Consider the following 22,562-nt stretch of genomic DNA (forward strand, 5'->3'; position numbering starts at 1 on the left):
GTCTGGAGGATTGTGTCCATGAAAGCTGCAAGGCAGAGATTTGATTTCCCCTAGTTGTCCTCCCATTGTCAACTTACTGAAATAACAGATTCCGTTCTCTGAACTAAGTAGATATTTCTCACACTAAATAGCGTAGGTTAGATGGGCTTGAGATCGGTATGACAGGTCGGCACAACATCAAGGGCCGAAGGGCCTGTACTGCGCTGTAATGTTCTAAAAAAAAACTACTAGAAGTAATTCGCATGCTCGGCACCCTCAGAAACCAAGCAAGGTAGAATTCCATGTGTCTGTGATGTTACGATTATGGATTCTGCTTGTGTGAACTGGCCAGTTACATTTCATTTTTTTTTTCTTTTGATTTATACATTAACCACGAGTTTGTCTGTCTTTGTGAAAGTGGAGGGCTAGAATCAAAGAAGACGGAGTTTAAATAATAGAAATTAATTAGATTCCCTTGCTGTTTAACTTCGCTCCGCTAAAGCAACTGACTGAATTATTAATAAATTGTTAATTTCTGGTTTATGCTATAAACTTGGTGTCTGGTATCAGTTATTCACAATATCTGGTACTGGTTATTTAAAATGTCTGGGTAGGAACCAATGGGGTCAATTCTGAGAGTCACTAAGCATTTTAATTTTACTGTGTTGCGAATAGAGGGATAGAGGGATTTAACTTGGCTGCCTATGTCATGTCTCAACAGCTTTCATATCCTGGGATCGAGCCAAGCTGCAGCTATTCCAAGGGATGTGCCAGGAGATCACTCACAATACCCTGCACTTGGAGTTGATTAACATACCAGATAAATAAAAGAAAGGCTTAAAAATTTTATTGCCAAGAGGGGACTCCTTCAGCAGCTTTCTTTTAATTGTAAAAATGATATATTGATATAGAGTCAAACAATCATATAGCACAGAAATAGACCCTTCGGTCCAACCAGTCTATGTTGACCACGTTGCCAAACTAAACTCGTCCCATCTGCCCACGCTTGGCCCATATCGCTCCTAAAACCTCTTATTCATGTATATATCTGAACGCCTTTTAAATGGAGTAACTGTAATCGTATCCATCACTTCCTCTGGAAGTTCATTTCACACAGGAATCAGTCGCTGTGTAAAAAAATTGCCCCTCGTACTTTTTAAATTTTTATCCCCTCACCTTAAAATCATCCACCCTAGGGAAAGGACACCTGTCATTCATGTTATCTACACCCCTCATTATTTCATAAACCTCTAAGGTCACTCCCGTGAAAAAGTCCCAGTCTATCCAGTCTCTCCTTATGACTCAAGCCCTCATTCCTGGCAATATCCTGGTAAATCTCTTCTGAACCCTCTCCGGCTTAATAACACCCTCCCCTTAACAGGGAGATCAAAACTGGACACTGTACTCCAGATGAGGCCTCATCAACATCTTGTACAACATCAACACAGCATCCCAACTCCTAGACTCAAAGGTCTGAGCAATGAAGGGAAGTGTGCTAAATGCCTTCCTAACCACCCTATCTATACATGATGCAAACTTCAAAGTATTATGTGCATGAACCCCCAGGTCCCACAGTTCTACAACACTACCCAAGCTCCTACTTTTAATTGTATAACTATGATTGCATAAGTATTACAATTATATAAATTAGCACGGTAGATTTGTTATGGATTACAAATTCTAATAAAGGAACTGTTAACAGGAAGCATCAAGAGGAATTTAATGCTTGCATACAAAGTGAACCTCAATCCATTCTAGAGGGAACACCTCAAAGAAATCCAGCAGAATCTGGGGCCAGAGGTCATAGTTTAGAAATAAAGGGTCACCCATTTAAAACAGAGGCAAGGAAATTTTTTATTCCTCTCTGAAGGTTGACAGTCTTTGGAATTCCCTTCCTCAAAAGGCATTTTTTAATTTATTTTACAGCGAAGGCACACAGATCGTTGATTAGAAAGGGAATGAGAGATTGTTGGTGTTATACAGGAATGCATAAGCTTACTCGCATTCCCTCACTCACAGCTGTAAAATATGCAGCATGTTACACAGGAGAAGGTAATGGCCTAGTAGCATTATCGCCATTATTAACTAATCCAAAGATCCAGGTAATGGGCAGCACGGTGGCACAGTGCTTAGCACTGCTGCATCACAGAGCCAGAGACCCGAGTTAGATTCCAGATAAAAACCAAAAGAACTGCGTATGCTGTAAATCAGGAACAAAAACAAAGTTGCTGGAAAAGCTCAGCAGGCCTGGCAGCATCTGTGGAGGAGAAAACAGTTAACGTTTCGGGTCCGGGGATCCTTCCTCAGAACCTTCGAATCCAGACCCAGGCAACCGTCTGTGCAAAGTTTACACATTCTCCTCCGTGTCTGCGTGGGTTCTCTCCTAGAGCTTGGGTTTCCTCCCACAGTCCAAAGACGGTCAGGTTAGGCAGACTGGCCATGCTAAATTGCATATACTGCCCAGTTATGTGCAGGCTGGGTGGATTAGATACGGGAAATACAGCTTACAGCAATAGTTACGGGCTATCCTTTGCCATGAAATTGTTTCCAATTGTCAGGAAAACCCATCTAAGTTCACTAATGTCCCTTTCGAGATGGAAATCTGCTGTCCTTACCCGGGTCGGGCCCATATTTGGCTCCAACTGCCTGGTCGGCTATTAGCTCCCTTCTGGGCATGTACAGATGGGCAATAAATGCTCAGCAACATCCAGATCCTGTTAACGAGCTTGAAAAAGAAAACTTAATGCTGCTGCAGTCGCATGGCTTTGACTTTCTGTTAACAGTAAGCTACAATACTGTCATCATCCCATAGGAGACAATGAAAAGTTCATTTGGAGGCATTGACAGAGACAAATCGAGAACAAAGCAAGGACAGTGGCCAATCTAGGTAAGAAAGAGTAGAAGATGTGGGGACACGTACCAGCATCGATAGCAATGGTGCGTGCCTCCACTTTGTCGCCCATTCTCCGCACCACTTCTGGGCTGGGTCCAATGAAGCGTACTCCTGCATCTACACATGCCTGTGCAAAGTCCGCCCTCTCCGACAAGAATCCATAGCCCGGGTGAATGGCATCCACTTCATTTTCCTGAGTGCAACCGGGAAACCACATTCCATTTTTGTCAGAATGAAGCATGGAACGGTCAGTATTTAAAAATAAAAACCACCTCAGATGACCACCTCTCTTTTCACCCCTGACACACCACACCTCTTCATCCCATTCCCCTCACTGAATTTCCTGTCTCCACCCCTCCCTCAAAGCTGCACCCCCATCTCTCCCGCTCGCACCCTTCCCTTGCCACATCCCGCTCCTCAAGCTGCCCCAACATTTACTTGCCAATTTTTTGGGCGCTCCCCACGCTGACATTGTCAGACCATGTCAGAAGAGGAGAGGACAGCAAGGCCCAGAACGGGCCCCTTGCTGTTCCAGGTCACAATCCTCAGGCTTGGCCTGCTTTTCCACCCACCACCTGAAAATGTGGTAACACTCCACCCCCCCCACCCCCAGCCCCGCCAATACACCAGGGCACCCCAAGTCAACAAAACCATCAACACCCTGGTGCAGGTGGGAAGGAGAAGAAATAGATGCATGAACAAGACCGACAGAGCCCTCTGCAATGTGGAGGCACCCCTAATGAAGTGGCTATGTGAGTCCTGTTTGTATTGCAAAGAAACCGAGCCACGAAGGTGCAAGTAACAATTCTGACCCTAAAATCCAAAAACCAGCCCCAAAAGGAAGAGGAAAATACTTGCCTTGGCTACTTTGATGATGTCAGGAATGTGCAGGTAAGCCTGGACAGGGGGGAGACCCTTTCCGATCAGGTAGGCTTCGTCGGCCTTCTGCCTGTGCATCTGCCCGGTGTCCTGTTCCGAGTAAACAGCCACAGTGCGGATCCCGAGCTCCGTGCAAGCTCGGAACACTCTGGTGGCTATCTCACCTGAACACAGACACAAGGAGGAAAAGACATACAACAGCATTAGGGACAGGTGGAGGCCATTCAGCCCCTCTGACTTGCTCCACCATACTTGGTCACATGTCAACGCACATACCAACACACTCATTAGGGGCAGAATAGCCCATTTGACCCTCAAGCCTGCTCCCACCATTCAATAAGATTGTGTCTGATCTGTCCGTGATCTCGACTCTATTTTCCAGCCTGATAACCACTGACTCCCTCTAGTCAACATTCTACCTACCTCTGGAACTCCCTGTCCACCACTTTCAGGGAACAGCATTCCAAAGTCTCACCACCCACTGTTCAACTCTCTTAGAAGAGTGTGATTTTTAAGGCGTATCCTCTAGTTCAAGACACACACCCGCCTTCCCACCCCAGGAAAGGAAAACAACCTCTTTGCATCTGGCCTGCGAAGTTCCCTCAGGATCTTATACGCCTTCAATAAAATCAACTCGCACTCTAAGCCCAAATGGCTACAGACCCAGCTTGTCCAGCCTTTCCTCATAAAAAGGTAATCCCCACCTCATCCCAGGGTTCTGACAGTTGAACCTCTCTGATCTGCTTCTAATGCCTTAAAAGGAGGCCAAAACAGTACACACTACTCCCAACATGATTTCACTCATGCTCTGTACAAATGTCCCTAACTTGTATCATCCTTTCACTTACATCTTGGCCAAGCTGAGTCTTAGCCCTATTCACCTAACTTGATTCCATATCCCTGAACACTCCCACTGAATAGAATCTGATCAATCTCATGCTTTCAGGTCATCCAAACTTTCTACTGATGCCCATCCTATCCTGCTCTTGGACATCCATCTATCAGTAAGGAAATACTTCTGCTTTATCTACCCTGCCAATTACTTAAATATCATGACACTTAAAATCTTCTGTGTATAAACAGCTTAGTCAATACGACTGGCTTGCACAATGTGATGCTTTTTGTTTTGCATTTTATCACCATTTATCATTCTGGTGAAACTGCACTGCATCTCCTTCAAGACTAATAAATCTTTCTGAAGGTACAGAGCCCAGAACTGAACACAGCTGCTCCAGATGGACTCTGGCAAATTGCTTTATTAAATTTCAATAATTGATGATACACTAAGCAAGCCAACAATGGAGCAAAACAGATGGCGACAGGATGGGCATTTAGAAACTAGAAACACACACACACACACACACAGATGTGGGGAGCGCTTCAATGAGGTGGCTAGAGATCTGGGGACGAACTCAGTATATGATGCAATCGGTGAAGAAACACGAAGAAAACAATGACTCAAAGCCAGCGGGTGAAAATCTTGCTTGGTCAGCTGATAAACTTGGTTGGGCCAGTGAATGGCAGCCTCAAAAAAGGGCTTCACTTACAAACTCTCAATGCACAAGGGCAGCACAGTGGCTCAGTGGTTAGCACTGCTGTGTCACATAGGGATTCCATGACTAAATTCCCCCTTCATAGCCACGCAGTCTAGGCAATACAGATGTAAAAAAAGTACAAGTCAGTGAGTGACCATGACTAGATATGGGGAGGGGACAGCCAAGTTCTACTGGCTCAATAGCTTCTCCAATCAGACCTGTCGTTCATTGTGCATCACATAAACAGGCCAGAGACTGGCTTCCCATCAGTCTTAGTAAAAAAGTGTCCCTGGAAATGCAGAGCACATCAAGAATTTAAACAGCAGGTCAAACAAGCAAATTCAGTCTGCTTCTCTGCAGTGGTGTTTTCCAGCCTGTCCAAAAGGCAGTCTGCTTACTACACAAAGTCCCAGAGAAACTGAAAAACTGTCAGTGTTTATTAAATAAAGGCAGACAAAGAAAATACAGGTAATATTAGCTGAACATCTGTTATAGGGAAAATGCCAGGTGTCTATTATAAAGGATGTAACGGCAGAGCATTTAGAAATGCATAACATCATTAAGCAAAACCTGCATGACTTTACAAAAGGGGAAATCATGTATGACAAATTTACAAGAATGTTTTGAGGAGATAACAAGCAGGATAAAGGGAAAGTAATGGATGTAATATATTTGAATTTTCATGAAGTGTTTGATATATTGCCATATGCCGATCAGGGTTCACTTGCCAAACAATCAGCGCCTTTTGCGAAATACAAACATAAATTGCTTGATCACTGAGTCATTGGTTTGTATGGTACAGAAACAGATCCTTTGAACCAACTCTTCCACGCTGACTAGATATCCTAGATTAATCCAGTCTCTTTTGCCAGCATTTGGCCCATATCCCTCTAAACCCTTCCTAGTCATATACCCATCCACGTGCCCTTTCAATATCGTAGTTGTACCAGCCTCCACCACTTCCTCTAGCAGTTCATTTCATACACACATCACCCTTTGCAAGAAAAAATTGCCCCCTAGGCCCCTTTAAAATCTCCCCCCTCTCACCTTAAACCTGTGCTCCCTAGTTTTGGACTTCCCTACCCTGGGGAAAGACCTTGGCTATTTGCCCTATCTGTGGACCCCATGATTTATAAAGCTCTAGAAGGTGGTCACCCATCAGCCTCCAATGCTCTAGGGAGAATAGACCCACCCTATTCAGCCTCTCCCAGTAGTTCAAACCCTCCAACCCTGGCAAAATTCTCATAAATCTTTTCTGAACCCTTCCAAATTTATCAACATTTTTTCCATAGCAGGGAGACCAGAGTTAAACACATTATTCTAAAATTGACATTCTTGAAATTGTTGAATGCATGACAAAAAGCATTAGAAAAAGATATGTCTTTTCAACCATATTCAATTTGTGCATTGCATGCATAGTTCTAGATTACAAGAAAGTCTCATGGTAGTAATGTGGAATCTGTCAATGGGAACACACAGATTATGTTACGTAAATCGATTTGTGTGCTTGCTCAGTCAAATGACAGCTCTGAGTCTCTTTTTTGCCTTCTTACCTCTGTTAGCTACCATCACTTTCTTGATGGGCTTGTAGTCCTTGTGTTGAGTGCTTTGATGAGCAGCATTTAGCACAACTATCCGTCTGACCCCCAAGAAGCTGAAGCCCCCTTTTACAATTCGTAGCTGAAACATCTGTAATCGAAATAGAGACAAAAAGATTTTATTTTTAAAATGTCAACATTGATAAAGGATACATGCTACTGAAATGTTTTATCTTCTGCTCATTGGGACAGAATCACAAGAATATCAAGTCACCAAGGGAACAATATTTACTCTGCATTGGAAGAAGGAGTGCTGACTGGTTATCAAGTAGACTCTGAAGGGTAAAGGGGTTATCATGAAGAATGTACCAGGGAAGAATGAACTGCCAAGCCATATTCTGATATTTCATGACTAGCACAAATAGATGCAAGCCGCAACCCAAAAAAAAAAATCAACATCACCTAGTTCCAAGACAGAGTTTGGTAGCAGCTGGAGGGTGGCGTTCCTGGTCTCAGAAGTGTGAATGAGCAAAGGCAGGAAAAGTGCAATAAGCATTTGGAGCCAATTTCATAAACCTTCTGAGACTCACTCATCACAGAATTGGAATCAAATCAAGAGAAAATATTGCACGGTAAATACATTTAAACAAAAAACTTCAAATGAATCACCTAATGAATCTGTCAGTAAACAGAAAACGTCTTTACAACTATTACATGACTTTCCTTTGTTTTCTTTAAAGTTTTGTTTCCATCTGATCATGGAAAGCGGATGTCGTTGGCTATTCTAGCATTGTCACCCATCCCGAACTGCTGTGGAGAAACTGATGGCAAAGGTGCACCACAGATTTGTTATTAATGGCACAGGGTAGAGGTTAAACCTGCATAAAATACTGGTTCACCCTCAACTGGAGTGCTGTGTTCCAGTTTTGGGTGTAGCACTTCAGGAGGTATGTGAAGGTATTAAAGAGAGCGCAAGAGAGATTCATAAGATTAGTTGCTGAGGTGAGGAATTTCAGTTAAAGGTTGGACTGAAAAATTTGGGACAGCTCTTATTAAGGGGAAGTTTGATGGGAGATTTGATAGGGACATTCAAAATTCCAAGGGGTTTGGACAGCTTAGACAGGGAAATGTTCCCACTGTAAATGCTGGCCAATGGGACTAGATTAATTTAGGCTATCTGGTTAGTATAGACGAGTTGAACCAAAAGGTCTGTTTCCATGCTGTACAACTTTATGCTGATGGGATTGAGAAGACAATGGCATAGGTGTTCGCTTGAGGCATTCAAGAGGGAATTGGATTACTATCTGAAAAGCAAAAATTGGCGGGGGATTTAGGGAAACACAGGGGAGCAGATTGCACTCGGTGAATGGCTCCTTCAGGTTCTTGTACAAACACAACGGGCCAAATGGCCTCCCTCCTGTATTGCAATCAATCATTGTGTGGTTTCATCCTTTCTATCATGTTAGCCAACAGACAGGTACCTCTCCTCTTCGAAATGATGGCAGACAGGGCGGATGGGGCCAAATCTTTACACGTTCAAATGGGGAGGCATTAGTGAAGTGGCAATTACACTGGAGGAGCTATCCAGAGCCTGAAGTCAGTGTTCCAAGACATGGATTCAAATCCCATCACGCCTGATGATAGAATCTGAATCCAATGTATTAAAATCTGGAATAAACAGCTGGTCTAATGGCAATCATTGTTGACTGTTGTAGATACCCATCTGGTTTACCAAGGTCCTTTAGGGAAGAAAAATCTGCCCCCCTTATCTGGCCTGGTCTAGCTGCCATGTAAGTCCAGACCTACAGCAATTTGTGTGACTCTTAAGTGCTCTCTGGGCAGTTAAGGATGGGCAATAATTGCTGGTCCAGCCAGCAATACCCTCATCCCATGAACGAATAAAAAGAAACACCAATTATAATGTGCAATCAAAAAAATATTCAAAATAATCAAATATACTAGCCTAATATCTAAAATGAAGGATAGATATGAGAAGTCACATGAACCTTAGATGACCAGGAACATTATGACCTTCGTCAGAAAGAAAAAGGAAGCACACGTAATGTCTAGGAGGAAGGGAACCGATGAAGCCCTTACAGTATGCAAGGGAAGTAGGAAAGAACATTAACAAGTAATTTGAAGGACTAAACGGGGTCCTGAAAAGTCTTTAGCAAACAGGAATAAAGAAAATACCCAAGGCTTTTTATACATATATAAAAAGCATGAGAGTAGGCAGGGAAAGAGTTGGCCCACTCAAGTACAAACAAGGGAATCTATGTGTTGAACCAGGGAGTGGCACATTGGCTCAGTGCTTAGCACTGCAGCCTCACAGTGCCAGAGACCCGGGTTCAATTCCAGCCTTGGGCGACTGTCTGTGTGGAGTTTGCACATTCTCCCCCTGTCTGTGTGGGTTTCCTCCAGGCGGTCTGGTTTCCTCCCACAGTCCAAAGATGTGCAGGCTAGGTGGATCGGCCATGCTAAATTGCCCGTAGCGTTCGGGGTGTGTGGGTTATAGGGGGATGGGCCTGGGTGGGATGCTCCAAAGGGCGGTGTGGGCTTGTTGGGCTGAAGGGCCTGTTTCCACACTGTAGGGAATCAAATCTAATCTAATAATAAAAACAAAAGAGATGAGGTCCTAAATGAATATTTTGTCAGTATTCACTAAAGAAAAGGATTTGGTGCAGGATGATCTCAGGGAAGGGAGTGTCGAGTTTCTAAGCCAAGTTGCGATTAAAAAAGAGAAGAGGTGTTGTGTGTCTTAAAAAGTATTAAGATAGATATTTCCCCGAGTCCTGATGGGATCTATCCCAGAATACAGAGGGAGGCAAGAGAACAAATATTGGAGCATTGACAAACATCTTTGTATCCTCTTTGGCCACAGGGGAGGTCCCGGGGACTGGAGAATAGCCAAATGTTGTCGCACTGTTTCAGAAGGGTAGCAGGGATAATCCAGCAAATTACAGGCCTGTGAACCTCACGTCAGTGGTAGGGAAATTATTGGAAAAGATTCTCATGGACATGATCTGTAAGTATTTAGAAACACACAGACTGATGAGCGATAAACAGCATGGCTTGGTGCAGGAGAGGTCATGCCACACTGACTTGGTCAAGCTTTTTTGAGGAGGTGAAAAAGATGATTCATGAGGGAAAAGCGGTTCACGTTGTTTACATGGACTTCAGTAAAGCTTCGAGAAGTTCCCTCATGCCAGACTGATACAAAAGGTGAAGTCACATGATATCAGGGATGAGTTGACAAGGTCGATACATAACTGGCTTAGTCACAGGAGACAGAGGGTAGTGGTGGAAGGATGATTTTCAGCATGGATGGCTGTGACTAGTGCTGTTCCACAGGGATCAGTACTGGGACCTCTGCTGTTCGTGATCTACATAAATAATTTGGAGGTAAGCGCAGCTGGTCTAATTTGTAATTTTGCAGATGATAAAGATTGGTGGAGTTGCAGACAGTGAGGAGGATTGTCAGAGAACACAGCAGGATATGGATCAGTTGGAGGCATGGGCAGAAAAATAGCAGATGGAGTTTAACCAATACAAATGTGAGTTAATGCATTGTGGAAGGTCAAGTACAGGTGGAATGGTAGAACACTTAGCGGTATGGATATGCAGAGGGATCTGGGTGTACGGGTCCATAGATCACTGAAGGCAGCAGCACAGATAGAAAAGATAATTTTAAAAAGGCTAATGGCATGTTTTCCTTCATTGGAAGGGGCACAAAGCACAAGGACAGACAAGTTATGCTGCAGCTTTACAGAACTTTAGTTAGGCCACACTTGGAGTATTGCATACAGTTCTGGTCACCATGCTACCAGAAGGATGTGGTGCTTTGGAGAGGGTACAGGAAAGGTTTACCAGGATGTTGCCTGGTACAGGGGAATTTTTAGCTAGGAAGAAAGCTTGGATAGACTAGATAACAAAGCGTGTAGCTGGATGAACACAACAGGCCAAGCAGCATCTCAGGAGGACAAGGCAGGAGGTTGAGAGATGACCTAACGGAAATTTAAAAGATTGTGAATGGCACACAGAGTAGAAAGTGTGAGGCTTTTTCCCCAGGATAGAGGGGTCAATTACTGGGGACAGAGGTTCAACGTGCAGGGGAAGGGAAATCTAAAAAAGATGTGTGAGGCAGGTTTTTCAGACAAAGGATAGTGTGGCAGCATTTAAGAAGCAACTGCATGAATAGAAAGGGAATAGAGGGATGCATATCCTGTAAATGAAGATAGTTTTAGTAAGAAAGGGCAAGATGTGTCAGCACAAGCTTGCAGGGCCGAAGGGCCTGTTCCTGCGCTGTACTATTCAATTTTTTTTTAAACTTTATTTTCTCTCAGAAGGCTGAGAGTCTTTGTAATTTCCTTCCTCAAAAGGCACTGGATGTAGAAACTTTAAATATTTTTAAGGCAGAGGTAGACAGATTCTCGATTACCGAGGGTGTAAAAGATTATCAGGGTGGTGGGGGGGGGTATGCAGGAACGCAGAATTGATGTTAGTGATCTTATTGAATGGCAGAGCAGACTCAGAGCCAAGTGACCTCTTCTTGTTCAGTAGACAAACTTTCTAATCAGACGTCCCTCAAAGTCCAACATTTGCATTACTCAAGCAGGGCATAGCAACATTTAATTTCACTCTGCAATACAGGAAAAACTTGTGCAACTTGGCACCTGGCACTGTAGAGATCAGGGAACCTCTGCCTTTATGGTACTGGATCTAAATTAAACAAATGTGTTTATATGGAGAACAATGTTTTCTGGGTGGGTGATCATGAGTGAATGTGTGGAGTGCGATAAGTCGGTGGAACTGATCAGACAAGTCACAAATAAGCTTTTATCATGAGCCCACATTGCCTCCAGTAGCAGAATCACGGCACTGACATTTGCAGCTTAGTTCACGTTCGATAAAGCCTTCTGCCCCACAAGGCTGAAAGGTTCCTTGGGAATCTCCTGATCTGTTCTGACACAACTTGCCTCTGTGGTCACTAACCCTAAACCGCTTTGAAAGAGATCTAATCATATTCTTCTATGATATTCCAGAGGGAATCTATATTTAAGGATCTGGTTCCCATTGAAAGTGTCTGGAATCAATCAGCACTCCTGGTGGCAGGATCTCAGAGTTATGGAGTTTGTACATCACAGAAACAGACCCTTTGGTCCAAATCATCCACGCCAACCAGATATCCTATATTAATCTAGTCCTGTTTGCCAGCATTTGACACATGTGCCTCTAAACCATTTCTCTTCAAATATTCAGCCAGAAGTCTTTAAATGTTGTAAATTGTACGAGCCTCATTCCATATGTGCACCACCCTCAGCGTGAAAAAGATTCTCCTTAGATCCCTTTTAAATCTTTTCTATCTCACCTTAAACCTATGCCCTCTAGTTTTGGACTCCCCTACCCTAGGGGGAAACAAAACTTGGCCATTCACCCTATCCACGCCCCTCAATTTTTTAAACCTCCAATAAGGTAACCCCTCAGCCTCCAATGCTCCAGGGAGCCCCAGCCTATTCAGCCTATAGCTCAAACCCTCCAACCCCAGGAACATCCTTGTAAAACCTTTCTGCACCCAGACAAGTTTAACATCATTCCAAAGCAGGGAGACCAGAATTGAAGAAGTGCTCTAACAGAAGCCTGGCCAATGTCCTGTGATAACAAGGTGTACAGCTGGATGAAACAGCAGGCAGGGCGACGTTCCGGGCCTAGGCCCTTCTTCAGAAAATGTCTAGACCCAAAATGTCAGCTTTCCTGCTCCTCTGATGCTGCGTGGCCTGCTATGTTCATCCAGCTCTACACCTTGTTATCTCAGATTCTCCAGTATCTGCAGTTCCTACTATCTCTGACCAATTTCCTGTACAGTCTCATCCACTGATCATCTTCACAAGCTGACAATGTCGGAGTTATTGGGTTACAGCCTTTATACACAGCTCTCAACTCATTTAAGCTCTCTGTGACCTAAAGCAGCTCAACTCTTCAGCGTGCACCGTGTCCTGGAAATCAGAGTTGGCCCATCAGCAGCCATAACTTGCCAGACTGTGGGGCACCCATACCCCCTCCTTGACATTATTGACTTGTTTGGTTGAATAGGCCTGCATACTTGAAATTCTTGAACAAGACAAGCCAATCATGTTAAATCTAAGTAAAACGTTTAAAGGTTCACATTGCAAAATTTAGATTGTTTTTTAATTTGTTCGTAGTATGGGCCCTGTACTTGCTGTACATCCCTAAATGCCCTGGAGAAGGCAGTGGTGAACCATCTTCCTCAACTGCTCGGGACACTGACAGTGCTGTTAGGGACGGGGCTCCAGGATTCCGACCCAGCAGAAGGAACGGTTCTTTCAGTTCCAAGTCAGGATAGCATGAGGCTTCAGTGAGAACTTAGTGGTGCTGTTCCCATGTATCTGTTGCCCTTGATATAGGGTGATACAGCATTACAGCACTGGCCTATTATGTCTGACCGGTCCTCAAACATGTACCTACCCACCCTTGTCTCATTTTGCAGCAGATCCCTTTCTATTACAGATTCACAGAACTGTTATGGCGCCAAAGGAAGGCATTACGCCCACCTTGTCTGAATGTGCACCGCACCAAGTGCTGCAGTCATTCCTGCATAACAGCCAACGCTGCAGTCTTGCTCTCCAACCTATGCCGGTACACAGCTCTTCCGCTCAACTCTCCAAAAGCAAAAGGTGTAGATGCTCAGGAGGATGAGCAGATCGAGGACATCTGGCAGATGGGGAGGGTGTGTGCGCACGTGTGTGTGTGTTTGTGCGTGTGTGTGTGTGTGTGCATGCACGTGCGTGTGCCTGTGCGTGCCAGAGAGAGATATCTGCATGATCTTCCCGTTCCCACACCTGGTAACCACTCAATGATTCCCTACATGACCCAGTCCTGGTCTCCAAATGCTTTCACATCCTTCCTAAAATGCAGAGTCAGTAACTGAATTCAGTACTCCAGCCGAGGCTGTACGAGTGCAAGCTCTTCGTGGTAGAGATTCGGAGGCACTGTTAGAAGGAGCCTCTGCGAGATATTGCAGTGCATTTTGTCGATGGCACACACCACAGCCATTGTGCAAGAGTGATGGAGGGGCAGAATGCTGGAAGTAGCGGATGGGGTGCTTATCCAGCAGGCTGCTTGGTTCTGGATGGGTCAAAGCTCCTTGCATGTGTGGTTGAAGCCTCAAATCGCCCGAGACCTCCTTGTGCCTTATCAGTGATGGACAGGAGAGAGTCAGAAGGCGAGTTACTCGCCACAAAATCTGTAGCATCTGATTGCCTGTCATATTAACACAGTGGCTCAGTGGTTAGTACTGCTGCCTCAGTGCCAGGGTCCCCGAGTTTGATTTCAGCCTCAGGCAACTGTCTGTGTGGAGTCTGCACATTTTCCCCAAGTCAATGTGGGTTTCCTCCCACAGTCCAAAGATGTGCAGGCTCCCACAGAATCCCTAGTGCGGAAACAGGCCATTCAACCAAAAAGTCCACACCAACCCTCTGAAGAGCACTCCAACCGGATCCATCCCATTACCCAATCCCTGCAACTCTGCATTTCCCATGGTTAATGAATCTCACCTTCTTACTCATCCCTGAACACTACAGGCAATTTAGCATGGCCTATCCACCTCAGCTGCATGTCTCTGGATTAGGCCAATTGGCCATACTAATTTGTCCCATAGTATCCAGGGATGTGTAGGCTTAGGTAGATTAGCCATGGGGCAAAATCCCATGCAGGGTAACAGGGATTGAGGTGGAGAAGTCAGAGCGGGATGCTCTTTAGAGGGTCGGTGCAGGTGGGCCAAATGGCATGTCTGCACTGTAGGGATTCTATGGTTAAAGAGACTTTCTGTAAGTAGCCAAGGCTCTGCCTTCTGCAGCTCCTGGATACAGCCTGAATACTGGGCGCCGTGTGACTGTCCCGAATACTCGACATCCTCAGCGAGCGCATCAGGACTTTCATTTAGTAACGAAAGTGCAACACTACTGATCTAGAACCTTGTATCATAATGCAGGGGGAGCAACAGCAGAGGGCAGCTTCTGTTTCAACTTCTATCACAAAGTTTATGCGTCAAGTGCCCAGAAACTGTACCCATGCCCTATTGTGTTGGCATGAATAGTGAAACCATGGCCACTGGGGGAGGGTGGCAGTTAAATCAAAGGTAAAGTCATCATAGCCGCAGAGGCTGCCCTCACATTGGACAGTAAGGGAGAGATGACTGGTAGTGGTTTAACGGGACTGTCACCAAGCCTCAGGAGAGGGGAGAGGTCCAGAAGGCGCGGCCTGCATGGTGACCTCTGCCCTTGTGGGAAATGAATCTGTGCTGTTGGTGTCACTCTGCATCACAAAATCAGCAGCTCAGTCAACCGACTCACTTCACCAAAAGGACAGAGATAAAATCAGCAAGAGAGGAAAGCGCCATTTTTTTGGTGCAGTTCTTTCTCTCAGGTATATGCTGCCACGAGAGTGATTGAGGATGATTCAACAGTAACTTTCAAAAGGGAACTGGAAGAAAAGGTGAAAAGAAAGATTTTCAGGGGGAAACAAAGGCTGAAAGGAATGCAGCTAATTGGAGACATCTCTCGGGGAGCTAGCACAGACATGATGGATCTCCATTGCTGCTGCAGGGCTGAGTTCTTTTCTCTTCAAGGCCAAGTTGGATTTGTCTGCCCCTCCTCTCACTGTTTCCATGCTCTACACCCTCACCCCGGTTGTACATCGCAGCCCATTGTAGCTGCATAGTACAGGAACAGGCTTTTCGGCCCAATGCCGGTGTCTGAGCTCCCAATCACCACCTTCCTCGGCAGTCGCTGGTCAGGGTTGGTGTTGGAGTGAGTAACATCTCCCCTACATTGTCGTAACAGACTGTAGTGCCAAGGAACTTGCTGCACTAGGAGTAGGAGGGCAGTGCAAGGCAGACAGTTTCTGACTTTTCAGCGAAAAAGGACAGAGAGCATTCAGTGGAATGAGAGTGAAGTGTTCAGAGCTTGCAATGGAGCAAAAAGCTACTCAGTCCAAACAGTCTGCCCTAGGTGTTTCTATTCCGCGTAAGCCTCTTCATTTCACTCCATTAACACCACCTCATATTTTCACCCAGAGCATGCTGGGAACCTGAAACTCAGTGCCTGTGACAAGAAGTACTTAGATGTGCACCTGAAATGCCAAGGCACATGAGGCTATTGGCCAAAGTGATGGAAAATAGGGTGAGAACGGTTTTGACTGGTGCAGACTTAAAGAGCTGAAGGGCCTGCTTCTGTGTCACAGGCCTCTCTGACTCTTTGATCCCACTCTGTTCTCCATCCTGTGTTAATCCAGCCTCCCACCTGATGCAATTCTGCTCATTTTGACTGCTTCCTGGGTAGGAAGTTCTACATTGTCGACGTCTGTTCAGGAACTCCAGGTCATCTAAAATCTTGGGCATGGATAAGAAAGGTCATGCCATTACTTACCCACATGTCTACTGCAGACGTGACACAATTCCCAGTTGTTGCCGACTTGAGCCTGAACAGTACAAAGGGGCTCCCTGGGTAAGACTCCTGCCCAAGATTTGTCTCTAGCTGAAGGGCACTCTTGCATCCCAAGCAACTGCAGTAAAGTACAAGCAGCAACAGTAGCAACTTGCTCCAGACGGACTGACCATGAGGTCAGCTTGGCTCATCAACATCACCTCCAAGATGGGCAGCCAAAGTTCTGAGTGTCTTTCCAGGACCTGGGGTCACAATTTGGACCGACATTTCAGGGTAGCACTGAGGGAGAGGTGAACTCACCAAGTGACATCTTCTGGATGAGATCTCCTACCATCTGCCCTCCGGAGGTGGATGAAAAACTTCCCACGACAGCGTTTCGAAGAGTTTTTGATGTTGGGGTGAACTTTATCATGGACAGAAGATTGACTGACCAGCAGAAAACAGAGTATACATACTGCTTTGAGTAGCAGTAAGTGGTGATGAGGTGATAAGTGGAAGAGGTGATAATACAATGGTATTACCATTAGGCTACTAATCCTGAAACGCTGAAAATATTCCATGGACCCAGGTTCAAATCCTGCCATGGCAAATGGTAGAATTAAAATTCAATAAATATCAGAATTAAGAATCTAATGATGACCATGAATACATAGTCAATTGTCAGGAAAAAACCATCTGGTTCATTAACGTCCTTTAAGGAAGGACACTGCCTTCTTTACCTGGTCTGGCCTACATGTGACTCCAGATCCACAGCAATGTGGTTGACACTTAACTGGCTTCTGAGTAATTAGGGATGGTTTATGAATGCTAGCCTGGCCAGTGACATTCACATCCCACAAATAAATAAAAAGTGGAGCCCTAGAAGGATCTGTGTTGAGGCCTTACATTTTACCATTTATGTCAATGATTCAGATGAAGGTAGCAAAGGCACTGTATCCATAGAGTCATACAGCATGAAACGAACCTTTCCATCCAACTCATCCACGCTGACCAGACATCACAATCTGACCTAGTCCCATTTGCCAGCATTTGGCCTATATCCCTCTGAACCATTCCGATTACGTTCCCTTCATTTTTCCCTTAGTTTTGAGAATGGGTGTAACCCTAATTTATTCCACTTTTCCTGGAACATTAATCGCCAACAGATGGATGTACAGTTTCTACCATACTCCGGTTCTTCTACTACATGAGGCATCACCTTCATTTTCTCCTGGACTTTCTTGCATTATTTTGTAGCTATAGGCCAAGCTCTTGAACTTTTAAGATTAGATTCCCTGCAGTGTGGAAACAGGCCCTTCGGCCCAACAAAGCCCACACCCCTCTTGAAACATCCCGCCCAGACCGAGGCCCAGGCCCATCCCCCTACAACCCACACACCCCTGAACACTATGGACAATTTAGCACGGCCAATCCACCTAGCCTGCACATCTTTGGATTGTGGTAGGAAACCGGAGCACCTGGAGGAAACCCATGCAGACATGGGGAGAATGTGCAAACTCCATTCAGACAGTCGCCCGAGGCTGGAATTGAACCTGGGTCCCTGGTGCTGTGAGGCTGCAGTGCTAACCACTGAGCCACCGTGCCGCCCCCTAAATAACTGTCTCTTGTTTAGGTTAGTTATCACACTTCTTGATACATCCAGACTCTTCCTGCACTCACACCACGGATGTCGGCGTTTGAACAAAGACGATAAGTGGAGAATTGCAGCTGTGACAATATGGGCACAACGGAGGCTACTCGGAATCCATTGGATAGTCAGCAAGACAAACAAGTGGCTCAGGAGAAGTTCAGGAACCAACTGGACTACAATTGGAGCACGAACATAGCCAAGGACAGATAGTAGCTAAGGGTTGAGTGTGAAAATGGAAGAGGAAGAAGAAAAAAAGAATGATGTCAACTGACAGTGGCTTAAAGAAACCCAATGAAGATACAATACAATGCTAGAAGCTCCACTAACTCTACAGTGGAAAGAGATGAATGAGGGATGTCTGGTTCAGACGAGATGTTATTCAGCACACATGGATCAGAATATTAGCTGTCACAACTCACAGGGATGGCACACTGTCAATCGAGCCCTGTTATCCCCAAATTGTCGCAAGGGTTAAAGATTTTTACAAGTACACATGGCTCCCCAATTTACCTCTCTGTTAGACTCAGGCCGACAGAAAGCATGTTAAAGGACAGGTACCTGTTGATTACTATCTCCACCTCCAAATCTTTCTGTGCAAGGATGGCCAACAAAGAAATGTTATTACCATCAGCTCCAGCAATCTAGTTAATCTGATGGGAGGAACGATCAAAGCAGCAAATGTACAGGACTCAGAGATAGTAGGAACTGCCAATACTGGAGTCTGAGATAACAAGGTGTGGAGCTGGATGAACACAGCAGGCCAGGCAGCATCAGAGGAGCAGGAAAGCTGACGTTTTGGTTCTGGACCCTTCTTCAGAATGGGGGAGGGGAAGGGGGCTCTGAGATTGCAGTCCATTTGGGATGACCCAGTTCTGTAGGCAAGTACTGAGAAAGGCAACGTGGTTATAGTATCTGGTTTGCTTCAGGATGCGGTCAAGCAGTTTCAGGACCAAAGGGTTGCAGTGGGAGACAGATCCACTGAGGTCTTTCCAGAGGGAGGAGGGTAACTTCTTCAAGGTAGGCATCCTTAAAGCTCATAGATTGTATTACTTTGAGTTTTAACCCCACTGCAAAGCCTCTTCTAAGGGTGCCTACCTTGAAAAAGTTACCCTCCTCCCTTCGGAAAGGCCTCAGTGGATCTCTCTCCCACTGCAACCCTTTGGTAATCTCTTTGGCCTTGAAAGCGCTTGACAACATCCTGAAGCAAACCAGATACTATAGCCACGTTGCCTTTCTCAGTACCTGCCTACAGAACCAGATCATCCCAAACGGACTGCAATTTCAGAGGTCCCTTCCCCACCCCATTTCTGAAGAAGGGTCTAAACCCAAAACATCAGCTTTCCTGCTCCTCTGATGCTGCCTGGCCTGCTGTGTTCATCCACCTCCACACCTCATTAAAACATGCAAGACTCATGTCCACAGCTAGACTCCCGAAGCCTCGGTGCCAAGTGCTGCTTTACAATCCAGTTAAATAGACACTATTCTTAATGAACAGAGCAGTCTAAATGCCCTGTTCCCCGCATGTTTTGCGCAACTGGTTACTCTGAGCTCATCCGATATTGTTCACAGTGTGCCACGTCTCTCTCAATCAATGCCCTTCTCATCCAAGTAATCCCTCTTGGGCTGTACAGCTGCCAACTGTGCCAGAGTTCAGTCCTGCTGGAGGGGAACAGGTTTAGTAAACAGAGTCATGTTGGGACTGTTGAAAGTCCTTTTGATGGCACACAGACAGCAGATCCCTGTAAAAAGGTGCTGAAAGCATACTATAGTATACACAATAAATCAAGTACTTTTTTTTAAGCTCAATGGATAGTGAGCAGATTACAAACAATGAAGTCAGCTGTAACAGACCTGATGTGACTTGGCATGCCTGTAACCCAGCAGTTGGGCTTTGAAACGTGCAACTACAGAAAATAGGAGGAATAGGCCATTCAGCCCATTCAGTCCACTCAATATCAGGAGCAAAGTAGGCCATTCCACCCAGAGTGCACACTGAGCCTCAGAAGCATCCCACCCAAGCTCAGCCCATTCTGTTAACCCTGCATTTCCCATGGCTAATCCACCTAGCCTGCATATCCCTGAGCACAACAGAACAATTTAGCATGGCCAACCCACCTTAACCTGCACATCTTTGAATTGTAGGAGGGAACTCACAGACAAGGGGAGGGAAAGGTGCAAACTTCACACAGTCAGTCGACTAAGGCTGGAATCGAACCCAAGACCATGGTGCCGTGAGGCAGAAGTGCTAACCACTGAGCCATCCTTGATTATTCTGATCCTCTCTCTCAACACCATACTCAAGGTTTCTCCCCATTCCCTCTCATATCTAAAATGAGCGTACTTCCCACTTCTTTCTTATACACAGTGACTTGTCTCCACCAACTATGTGCTTTTTTTTTTTGATTGTGATGCACTGAGTAGCCCTTCCTTGTCCAACTGCCCTAGGCATCAGAGAGGTGACAGAATTAGCCTCTTGTTGAAATAACAGTTTGCATACTCTCTCAGCTCTTCCTGCCTCTCCTTACCTCCCTCAAACCTGCCCTCCCATGTTCTTCACTCCCTCCCTGCTGCAGTGCCTTTTTGGATGGCTCAAGATGTCTAAAAGCGACAGACAATTTGAGAAGGTGTAAGAAGAACATTGTGCCCATGGTCCCCAGGATGACAATTATGACTGAGGACATACACAGCGCTCCCCACTATCCAACCCGAACTCTGGGTCCACTGTGTAGATGACACCTTTGTGATTATCAAACACACAAGACTAGAAGGAACCCACAGACACAAAAGAAGAAGAATAGAACAATAACTGACTAACCTTCCGAGATGTAATGGTGGAAAGCAAGAACAGTGGGGAACTCCAGACCAACATATACAAGAAAGGCCACCCAACTGGACCAGATACTTAATTACACCAGCAACCTCCCCAACACCCATAAACGGGACTGCTTCAGGACATCATTCAAATGAGCCAAGACACATTGCAGCAACCCAGAACTGTGAAAAACAGAACGGGAGGACTTGTACAGGAATTCTTAAAAGGAATGGATACCAAAAAAAAACACGATCCGTCATCGCCTCTGCGATAGACCGCAACAAGATGACACGACACGGTTAGACACACTAGTCACCCTACCGTACACCAGAGAGGACCACAAAACTACTCAGACACCTAGGTATCAGGGTAGACCACGACATCTACTGACAGACATAAAGGATCCCAAACACACAACCAATATAATTTACAAAATATCATGCAAGGACTGTGAGAAGCATTACATAGGCTAAGCTGGAAAAAAAAACTGACAATAAAGATTCACGACCGCCAACTAGCCACCAACTCACACAACCAGTTCTCGCCAGTCTCAGTTCACACTGACAATGAAGGACTTAAATTCGACTGGAACAACACATCTATAATAGCACAAGCCAAACAGAAACATGCCAGGGAATTCCTGGAGGCCTGGCATTCCAACCGGAAGTCCTTCAACAAACTCATTGAACTGGACCGATATACAAACCACTGAAAGACAGAACTGGGAATGCTGCCAACCACCCCTGCAAACCGAAGCGTATAAATGACAAGTGGGACAGAACACCAACACTTCACCAGGGACACACTGACGACGTTACCTAGCAGGGTGACAAAACATCTGCAAACACACCGGCTTGGCGAGCATGTCTACAACCTCATCCACAACCCGAGCTACAAATCTTCTCAGAAACTTGAGTGGAAAAATAAACGAGACTCAAACACAAGAGGTCCAGGAAATGGGGGAACAAATTTGAGGGTGACAATACACACAAGACTGAGGCCTCGAACAAGTTCCTGTCTTAGAACTAGCCTTGAAGAACATGGCCTCAAATGTCGTTCTGTAATCAACCAAGTAGAATTAGAATACTTCTCTCTGGAAACAGATTTCTCCGACACAGCAAGCGGGGAGATGTGCCCAAATTAGAAAGTAGTTTTGCAACAAAAAACTGTAGTTTTTAAAAATGAGGATGGAAGAATTATACCAGTGCAAATGATAACCATTCAGCCCATTGTGCCTGTACTATCCAATTAGTCCCACTCCCCTACTCTTTCCTTATAGTCCTGCAAACATTTAAAGTTGTTTTCTAATTTGCTTTGAAAAGCTAATTATTAACATTTCCATCTATCATCTATTCCAGTGGTCCATAGCTATCTGGAACCACAGGACACACAGTTAGCTTAGTAGGGTGGACTGACTGGTTTGCAATGCAGTGACGCCAACAGCATGGGTTCGGTTCCCGCACTAGCTGGGGATACCATGAAGGACTGCTCTCTTCTTGACATCTCCCCTCATCTGCGACATGGTAAGCAATCAGGTTAAACTACAACCACTTGTCCCTTACTAGTGAGAGAGCAGTTTTAGAGTGCTCTGGGACCTTTACCTGCATACCTAGACAATATACTGTGTTAAAGAAAAAGCCTCCCTGGTCATATTTTTGTACACAATCTTAATCAATGTCAACACTGTTGCTACTGGAAACTGTTTCACTCCATCTATCTCATGATTCCCCATAGCCGTATGATTTTGAATGTTTCTAGTGAATCTTCTTTAAACCTTCTCTGTTGCAAATAAAACTATTTCAGCCTCTCCAGACGCTGCTGGGTGTTAATTCAGG

At 45.2% G+C, this 22,562-nt stretch overlaps 1 protein-coding gene across 17 annotated transcripts in view; it reads right to left on the reverse strand.

The window, feature by feature from the left end:
• Positions 1-22,562, reverse strand: part of LOC125449241 (pyruvate carboxylase, mitochondrial-like) — a 765,853-nt gene that overhangs the window by 617,078 nt on the left and 126,213 nt on the right. For 16 of the 17 annotated variants that reach the window (XM_059641558.1, XM_059641556.1, XM_059641559.1 and 13 more), the window contains 3 exons: positions 6,840-6,975; positions 3,731-3,915; positions 2,900-3,065 (listed from right to left, as the gene is read on the reverse strand). In XM_059641558.1, the coding sequence (XP_059497541.1) occupies positions 2,900-3,065; positions 3,731-3,915; positions 6,840-6,975 (487 nt within the window). Of the gene's footprint in view, positions 1-2,899; positions 3,066-3,730; positions 3,916-6,839; positions 6,976-21,257; positions 21,278-22,562 lie in introns of those variants that run through there. The other variant, XM_059641566.1, reaches the window with a different exon arrangement.

The sequence above is a fragment of the Stegostoma tigrinum genome, chromosome 42 (genome assembly GCF_030684315.1).
Source record: "Stegostoma tigrinum isolate sSteTig4 chromosome 42, sSteTig4.hap1, whole genome shotgun sequence".
Classification (NCBI taxonomy): Eukaryota; Metazoa; Chordata; class Chondrichthyes; order Orectolobiformes; family Stegostomatidae; genus Stegostoma; species Stegostoma tigrinum.